The sequence below is a fragment of the Alligator sinensis genome, unplaced genomic scaffold (genome assembly GCF_000455745.1).
Source record: "Alligator sinensis unplaced genomic scaffold, ASM45574v1 scaffold628_2, whole genome shotgun sequence".
Taxonomy (NCBI): Eukaryota; Metazoa; Chordata; order Crocodylia; family Alligatoridae; genus Alligator; species Alligator sinensis.
Window position 1 is genome coordinate 5960016 of NW_005841833.1, and position 9657 is coordinate 5969672.

Genomic DNA, 9657 nt, shown 5'->3' on the forward strand with positions numbered 1-9657 from the left:
CCTGTTCCTAGGATCCCCGGAGCAGACTTCTGCAGCGCAAGGACCCGCTGCTCCGCGCTGTGGGCAGAGGGGAAGGCTGAGCATTAGCTTGGCCTCTCTCTTGCTGGCATCTGATGCCTTCACAAGCCCATATAATCTGTTGCTGCGGCAATTAATTATCTGCTTTACGGCTGCATGCATTGAAGGCCAACTGCAGGCTCGGCGCTGGAAAAGCACAGCGGGAAATACAGCTCCTGCCTCCGAGTGTTAGAGCAATATATTTATGTTTAGCACCACACCTTTCCAAAGGCAGCGCAGAGCTGTGCCGCCCAGCCCCAAACCCAGCACGGTGAGAGCCGTGTCCCATGTAGAAATCACCACGTGCCCCACATGTGCACCCCGTGTTGCAGCAGCCCCCATCTAGGCTTTCTGCGTGGGTGCATGGAGTTGAGGGGTGAGAGCAAAGCAGGGAGGGGGACGAAAGCGTGCTGCTGTCGCTCCCAGGTCATGGGGGGTCCTGATGCAGAGGGGCTCTTACAGCAAGGCCCCTTGAAGCATCCCGGTATGCATTAGTGCTTCTCAGTTTAACCCCTTGGGGTTCGCAGATGTCTGGGTGCTGCCTGGGAGCTCAGTGCAACTGGGAGTCGTTAGTGAGGATCGCCTCCTGACAGCTCCTCTCTCACCCTGGCCCAATTGAGAGGCCAGGCTGCTTCCATATTAGCGCACGGCTGCCTTTTATCCCCGCTTCTTCAGGTCCTGCCATTGCACTGCGGCGATGGTGGCCAGGACATGCTCCGGGCCCCCGAGCGCCTGTGATCTCTCGCGATGCCTCTGCAGAGCCTTTTGCTGCTCTGTGCTGGGTGGTGACGGTGTCCCCCGGACCCACCGCAGACGCAGTGATGGGTGCTGGCAGGGTGGGCCGGAGCGGTTCTTCCAAAGCGATCGCAATCGGATGCATTTGTTGGGTCGGCTTCGACTGCAGGGGGGCAGCGTTCCCGGCAGACAGGAGCGAGGGGACAGGCAGAGCAGGGCTGGCTCCAAAGCACTGCCCCATGCACTCCTGGCAGTAGATAACGATGTGCGCTGCAGCCTGATTGCAGCGTGATCAGGGTCTGGAGCCTGCCCCCGAGTCCGAGAGCCGTGAGCTATGCCTCCAAATGAGAGCTGTCATTTTAAAGCCGTGGTGGAGTTCACAGCCGGGCCGTGCGTGGGATTCGCTGCTCCGGGGAGTCACCGAGACAAAGGCTGGCTGGTTGCTATCACCACCACGAGTGATGTCCTGGGCCACGTTTGACAAGATAATAAGTGCAAATAAACTTCAGGCATCCAGGACTTTTTCCCAGGGCCAGCAGGGAAATGCTCTGGGCCGCGTGCATCCTAAGAGCAGTGCCAGCCCTGCCGGAGGCACGTACCCCGCGTGACCCTCCCTGTCTTTCCAGATGCTCGTGCTGCGTTTGCGGGACAGCGTGATCAGGATGGGCGAGGAGCTGGAGAAGGCGGCCGATTCGGAAGCCCGGGAGAAGGAGAACGCCAAGTACTACCAGATGCGCATGGAGGAGATGAAGGCGGACATGAACGAGCTGGTGCAGCGAGAGCTGGAAGAGAGTCGCAGGCGGGTGGAGCTGGTAAGGGGCTGTTGGGGGAGAGTGGGGGCTGCTTGGTGGTGGCTCTCCATCTCGGATGCCAATGGCAGCATTGCTCCACGCAGGTGGCCCAGGTACCAGTCCTCCATTGCCCATGACATGATCCTTCTCTTGGCTACTTTGGGCCAGGACTGGATTTATTCCAGACTTTGCCGGTGCAGACTCGGGCACGGCCCAGCTCCCTTCTGGGTAGGAGCCAGCTTGTAGACTGGGGGTGCCGCTGTGCTGGGACATCCCGGAGCAGGCAGGCATTCGAGCTGCACATCGTGCAAGGGTTTCTGAGATGCAGGAAGCAAATCTTGTTCTGACTGCGCCACGCTAGCGTGCCATCTGCCCCAGCTTGGGCAAATCCCAACCCTGGCCTGCCTGTTGCACTGGATCATTTCAGAGCTCCCAGCACCTGCAGATTGGCCATAGGCCCCCAGAACAACAACCCATTTTCAGCTTTGCGTTTCATGCGTTGTCTTCTGAGCCAACGTGTTGTTCGCCGTGGCCCTCGAGCAGGCAAGCAGCATTTCATGGGCACCTCCTCCCGCTGCCTGCCCTGAACTTCTCTCATCGGCCGCGTCGCCGTCGGTTTTGACACCTGCAGAGCAGTCGCTGCGGCTCTCTGCAGGGCCCTCGCGTTGCTTCCCGTCGTCTCTCAGCCCAAAGTGTTGGGGTGACCCCGTCATCCCAGCTTCCTTTTCACGCGGCTGCATTTGAAATAGCTCCGATAAATACGGAGAGCTATTCGGATGTGTTCCTGGAAGCCTCCTAGCATGAGAGGGAGCTCGGGGAGGGACCCGGCAGCCCCCTCCACGAGTGGGAAGTGCAGCCTCAGCTTGTCTTCTCTGGCAAGCCCAGCGGTGTGCATCCAGCGCCTTTCTTTCTCCTTAATGAGACCCAGCCAGAGGCTGTGAAACGAGGTCTCCTTGCAAAGCTATGAGCCCCTCTTTCTGCCCCCCCCCCCATCCTCCTTCAGATCAGAGCCACGAAGCTGTACGATCCCAGCTGCGGTAAGCTCAGGGCTGCTTTCCAGGGGAGCATTGGTGGGCAGCGGTGGAGGAAAGGGGTTCGGCTCGCCAGAGAGCAGGGCTTTCATTGCAGCTTCATCGTGTGGAGTAGAGGGGCGGAGGAAAGCGGTCCACGTCAGACCAGGGTGTCTGGGTGCTTTGAGAGATGCTTGAATGGAGAGGCTCCCATCACAAACCCCGCTCCTTGGGACCTAGCACTAGGGATCCCCAGCCTGCTGGGGTGGGCACGTGCCTGTGCCAAGTTGGTGAAAGCCCAGGAGCAAGCAGACGCCTTCCCCCTTGTCCATCTCCGATCAGCTTCCCCCGTTGTTTCAGATGGTTTTAGTAAAGCACGGGGAGCATCCCGCCAGCAAACACAGGATCCTGCAATAGCGCTGCTCAGCCGTGTTCAAAGCAGGTGTGATATCAGTAAGTGTGTGTTTAGCGATCGGCTAGACCTCCACTGCTTGTTTTAACTCGCGCCAAAGGAAAAGGTGCGAGAGTCGGAGCTGTTCTGAACCGCAGCGTGTGGCTCAAAGGCCCTGCGTCTTGGGTGAGACGGGTACATGGGTGTTATAGAAATGGCCGGGAAACTCTTTTCGGAAAGCAGCCGTTCACTGTCAGGGAAGAAAGGGTGCCCCGAATCTGCAATGGACTCCCCAAGGAGGCGTTGCCGTCCCCAACCTTGCAAGTCTTCAAGAGGAGACTGGACGGATGCCTTGTCGGGATCATTTGATCTCAGCAGGATTCCTGCGTTTGATCTCAGCCCAGCGGGGTTGGACTCGACGATCTTTCAAGGTCCCTTCCAGCCTTTCGTGTCTGCGATTCACACGAATCTATGAAAGGAAACCCGCCCAAAGTTTGTCGGCTCCTTGTTTTCATTTGCAAACACCCCGGGCATGTGGTTCAGCCAGGTCAGAAGATGGGGGACAGCTTTTCGAACCACGAAACCAAAAAGCAGACATCGGGGGTCTTCACCTTGCGTTGCTTCCTGGAACCAAACGAGACGTAGGCAATTAGTAGCTGCAAGAGCTGCAGATCCATTGCAACATTGAGGGAGTTTGTCCCCCTGGAAATCCTGGGCTGGATGGCTCTGTGCGGCAAAACAGAACCAGCTCGTGGAAATAATAAAAGCACAAAGAAATGCTGTAGATATTTAGGTTGTTTCGGATTGATCCAGAGGTGTTGTGGGGTTACCTGCACCCGCCGAAGTCCACATGCAAGCCTCACGGGAAGCAGTTACGGAAAAGCAGCAGATCAGGCCTGTGTGGATAGAGCTAGAAATAATTTCTCCCCGTCGGTGGAGGTAGGGATGGGGCTTGGAGTGGGGTGGATGAAGTCTCCTTCCCAGTAAGTATATTGGAAACCAGTGACTGCTGTGAGCGAGGGCTGACATGGTTTCATTGAGACCCAGAGGGTGTATCACAGCAGTGCGAACATTTCCTGAAAGCCAAGGCTCTCCTCTGGACCGTGTGTGCTTTTAATAACACTTAAATAAAACATGGCACTACGGCTGTGATCTCGGAGCCTGGCCATGCTTCTCAAGTCGCCGGGCGAGGGCATCAATAGTTAATAGCCCACCACTTATGGCTCTGCTCCGGCTAAATCTGACATCAATTATAAATACCGCATCAATTATTCACTTAACATTACGCTGGCCCAAGTCGGCACCCACCAAAAAAAAAAAAAGAGAGAAACAAATAATTCCCGAAGGACCCACGTTCCAGTGAATGAATGAGGGGAATGGTTGAAAGAGACTGATTTATTCTACAGACTTGACTTTCAAAAGACAGGGTTTTCCAAGAAGATGTACAAGAGGGTGACAGGTATAATCCTGAGGCTGGCTATCTCGCCGCGGAGAAGGCGCATCCCATTGCTTGCATCTCAAGGGCAGCGGTACCCAGGTCTCTGCCACCCTGTGCCGGCGCGAAGGCAGAGCCCCAGGCAATGCCGTCTCCTTGAGGCGCTCCGGTTGCAGGCAGCTGTGCTGCCGGCTCTGAGCTGCGCTTCTTGGAGGCGTCCCGCTGGCCCGAGCCGGGGACGGTTTCACACCGAATCCCACGGGACAGGATGCGTTTGGAAGCGACTCGCAGCTGAGCATCCCTAAGCAGCTCCGTTGTGGGGAATTCGCCACCTCCCTGAATCGACTCTTTATCGCGGGCTCCCACCTGAGTGCTGGGGCCGGACACGGCTTTGCTGGTACCGTGTGAGCAGGGCAGGGCGTGAGTTTGCCACGGCTTTTTGGGAGCTAGCGATGCTTCCCCGGGTGTCCTGCTCCGGGAGAGACGCCTCCATCCCCAGGCGGTGGCTGCCTGCTTTTGTGTCTCGGTAGCCATCTGTCAGGTGCAAGCATCCGTCGCCGGTCTTGGCTGCCGCATGGTTTAGCGGCAGCTGCTGCAGGTTCGGCAGACGGTCCGTCTGTCCGGCAGTGGCTGAATTCACAGTGCAAACCTGGCGAGTCCTTCCGCGCTGGGCTGGCTTCTTCAGCCTGCATTGTGCTTGCTCGTGCTACTGGCGAAGCTGTCGAGTACCCCAGGGGAGATTTCCTGCTGTTGGAAGCACGCTGCAGCTGTGCCGTGGAGGGGCCTGTGGGTGCCTTTAATAATGTCACTTGCCAAACTATCTCAGGCCACTTGCCTTTCAAGCGAGACCAAGACACCTTCCCGAGGCCAGCGGCACTTGTGGGAATTTCCACGTGCCCATAAAGGCCAGGCAGTCGAGTGCAGTTGACTTCCCAGCATGAGCTGGGTTGGAGGACATGGGTGTGCTGGCTGGCATACTGGGACAGAGTAGCTATATTTATGCCTGTGGAGACCACCCCAAGGGGCAGGTATCCTGCTATCAGTGCCCGGGTGTGCTGGCTCGGATGTGCCCGGACCTCCGTGTGGACAGACCCAAGGGCATCCCTGCAGTGTGGGCGCTGGGAGGGTCCTAGAGGAGAGCGTGTCCTTTCTCTACAGCACGCCTGCGCCTCTGAACCAGCACAAGGACTTGCAGCTTCTTGGTGGGATAACTCGTACTCGACCCCTGGATTTGCTAGCAAGGTCAGTCCCCTGGGCGCTTGCACCCGCAGCCGGGTCCGACCAGTTACGGCCCTGCCGAGATCCCACGGATCCCCGTGCAAAGGGTCTCGTTGTGCATCAACGCACCCGGGAGCAGCCGTCGGCCTTTAGAGCAAACTCGCCCTTATTCCCTAAATATTTCTGACATGACTGGAGGGGAAGCTGTGAGCATGGCAATAACTTGGCCTGAGAAAAGAGGCATTTTCCAAAGCCCCCGTGCCTAGGGAGGAGGGGGTTTAGGCCACAGCCAGAGTGTAAATAACCCCTTTTATGGCTCTTGTGACAGCAGATATCCTTCCTAATTACCGGAGCGTTATCCGGGTGCTATCCAGAATGGCTTAGCACATTATAGCCCTGGTGCTTACACACTGTTTTCATTTGCAAGGCTTAATAGTTTCTCGGCATTTGCTGCGTACTTGACAGAAGAAATATAAAGATATTTATACTCCTAGCCAGGTGTATGGCTGAGCTCCTAAGAGCATTGCGCTGCAAAGCAAATTACAGGGTCTCGACCAAAGTTTAAATAATTTCTTTGAACTCCCTGCCACAAATGCACAAGTCCCTTCCCGCTGGCTCTTTGAACTGCCTGCCACAAATGCACAAGTCCCTTCCCGCTGTTGTTCCTTTTGGAGTTGCTTTTTTTCTTTTAGAGCTAATGGCGCTGGATAAATATAGCCCAAGATCATATCAAATGAAGTCAGTCACTCTAAGCCACGCTTAGAGATGAGATCGTGTGATTGGAAAATCTCTTCCTGAAAAAGCGACTGAAGCCTAATGAGATCCATTGCATCTAAGCCGTACAGTTTTGTTTTGCCATTGAAGGAAATATATTCTACAGGAATTAATTGGCACTTAGAGTTGTTAATACCAATTACAAATAATGCCTGCGTCTGAAAGATTAGAAAGAGATACTAATCTGGTCTCGCCTGAGATTTGGGCTGCAGAAATGTTGTCACTTCAAACTTGCTGCAAACCTCCAAGTTAATTACTTAATTAAGAATAATAATGATTGATGAATGTTGCAGGTGTATGTTAAGTTATTCAAATGGCGGCAGCCCAAGCTGCGTTAATTAGATTACACTTCACTTAAGGTGGAGGGGAGATTCGGCGAAGGTGACGCTGTGATTGCAGGATGCAAACAAACACGAGAGTCGGAGCCGAGCAAGTCACCGTGGATGTTGCGCAGCCTCCGACTAGAAATCCATTATAGTCGCATTACGTTAGTTCAGTCCCACTTTGCTTAATTTTGTCTTGGAGGCAGTGGAAGATAAGTGAAAGCCCAGATAAGCTGATGTAGAAGCTGTAAGAAAATAAGTTCTGTGAATCCATCATTTCTTTTTTTTTCAGAGAGACATGAAAGCCAAGGTGCTGAGACAGATGGGGCAGGGGTAGGATGCTTCCCAGTCCCCAGTGGGGTATTTTCCCATACAAGAGACTGGGAGCTGTAAAGGCCACATTCTCCCATTTGGCCCCGAGGCCGGATTCTGCTCTGGTGTGAAGGGGGCACGCTGGTGATTGAGGATACACAACAGCATGTGTGCACTGGGTGAGCTCAACTCGAGGGAGAACAGGCATCTTTTTCTGGAGCCTGGAGTTTGCTAGACCCCCCTCTCAAAGGCAGACCCGGTGTCTACTTGTGGTGCAGACAGCGTGCTGGTTCGAGCCAGGCAGATACCAAGGGGAGACGGCCAGTCTCAGTGGGCTTGTCTACCCGGTGGGCATTTACACTAGCTTAAAGTTACTGCACAGTAAGTGGGAATAGGCTGGCATCTACACATGCAGGTGTGAAGGCGCATTAGCGCTGTGTGTGGACTGACTGGGGACTAAAGTTATTCCCAAGTCAATCTACACGCACAGGGTTACTGCGAAGTAAGGCACCGACATGTGCGTAGTAACTAAGCGGGTGTACGTTTGACACCTGCATGATGCAAGTATCAAAATTATGCCCAAATCACCATATTGACTGCGCAGTACAGGTGTGCACGTGTGGATGCGTAGTACTTTCAGTTACTGTGCAGTAAACGTGCATGTGTAGACCAATACAGGCACGGTCCTTCCTCCTTCCGATTTATGCTGGCATAACGAGAGCAGGAAGGTCTGCCACCTCCAGAAAGCTCCAGTCTGGGACCTGGTAGGCCTTCCAAGTGTTTCGAGTGCATGAGCATGCATGATCAAACCCCGCTGTCCGCACGCTTGCTCATTACCTGTTACAGACTCTCCTCTTGTCTTAACCTCTTTTACTTCACTGCTCGTGACCTAATGGAGGAGAGTCTCTTGCTGGATCGCAGACCTGCCTTAGAGCATTTATTTTGAAGCTAAACAGAGCACTGAAGGGCCGGCCGGCCGGGATGCATTGAACCTGACGTCGCATCTTTTTTCCCCGGGACGTCCGCAGAACAGAAATTGTATTTTCCTTGCACAGTGTGTGCGTCTCTGTCGCGCAGTGAGAGCAAGCCTATCCGTTCTGCAAGACGGGTGGCAGTTCGTTCTGGGATCGTGGTGGCCACAAACGGGCGCGTGATAAGGAGAGTTCAAAGGGGGTTGCGAGGGAAAGGAAAGGAAGTGGCGCTGTCACCGTGCCCATTTTGATAAATCCCCGGCATTGACAATTGCATTAGAGGAGCACTTCTTCTTTCTTGCTGCGCTGATAACATCCATCGCCAGAGTCTTTCTAACATTTAATTAGATCAGCGGTAAATAGTCTCTCGTGAAATCTTTTGTGAAAAATGTCAAGGCTGGAAATTTTAAGCTACCACGCCGACCAGAACAGAGTGAATTGCAAAATTTTTAGCATGGATTTTTGAAGGCAAGGTTTCATCACTGCAGCAAATTGTCTTTTCCTACACAAGATAATATATATTTTTTGTTATACCGTGACAACGGCAGAGTGAATGCTCGTCACTGTTATCTTGCCAGAGCGTTTAATTTGTGTTTCAAGTCAGGTAATGTTAACCACTGCTTTCTAAAATAAATGCTTTTGAACTATTGACTGTACAGTACTGTACTTTTTTTCTTGACAGTGCAGTACATTAAGGCAATTTATCCACCCACATATGCTATAGGAAGATCTAATTTGGAACTCTTTGCATAAACAGATAATAAATATATCACATGAGAAATGTTTCAGGAGGGATGACTGTAATGATCAGGGTGATTTCTGCTCTGTGCAACTGGCAGATCTTTTCTTTCCTGAGTGCCTAGTGATTAAATAATTACAGGGCAGCTGCACATATTAGTACAAGCAGGAGGTGGCATATTAGAAAGGCGGCAAGCATGGCATGTTGCCTGGATCCCTTTTAGCAGAAGTTGCCCTTGGACCAACGTCCTGTGGGTTAGTTCACGCCGCCAGAGGAGACGCCTGGCGTCTCTCTCTCCATCATCTGTGCTAGCGGTGCATGCAGCACATTCCCCTCTTCTTCCTCGTCATCGAGTCGGAGACAACGAGGGTGGGGAGGGACCGAGGAGGTCATCCAGCTCCAAGCAGGAACGTCCCCAACAGATCATCCCAGCCACGGCTTTGTCGAGCCGGGCCTTCAAAACCTCCGCGGACGGAGAGTCCACCACCTCTCTGGGTATCCCACTCCAGTGCTTCGCCACCCTCCTCGTGAGAAAGTTTTCCCTAATATGCAACCTCAACTTCCCTTGCTGCAGCTTGAGCCCATTGCTCCTCCTGTCATCTGCCCCCACTGAGGACATGCCAGCTCCATCCTCTTTGCACCCGCCGTGCAGGGAGGTGAAGGCTGCTATTCAATCCCCCTCGGTCTTCTCTTCTGCAGACTCAATCAGCCCATTTCCCTCAGCGTCTCTTCATCAGTCCTGGGCTCCAGCCCATGGACCATTTTCGTTGCTCTCCGCTGGACTCTCTCCAACTTGGCCACATCCTTCCTATAGTGGCCCCCCCAAAACTTCCATATAGGCTGGTTTCGACTTCCTCCATGACCTCAGTCATCTTCTCGCACTCCCCAAGTCCCTTCTCAG

General features: G+C 53.8%; 1 protein-coding gene across 1 annotated transcript in view; it reads left to right on the forward strand.

The window, feature by feature from the left end:
* The window catches only part of MYO18B (myosin XVIIIB), a 138885-nt gene that overhangs the window by 98958 nt on the left and 30270 nt on the right, over positions 1-9657 (forward strand). Inside the window, 1 exon segment of the mRNA XM_025199576.1 lies at positions 1419-1604. Within this exon segment, the coding sequence (XP_025055361.1) occupies positions 1419-1604 (186 nt within the window).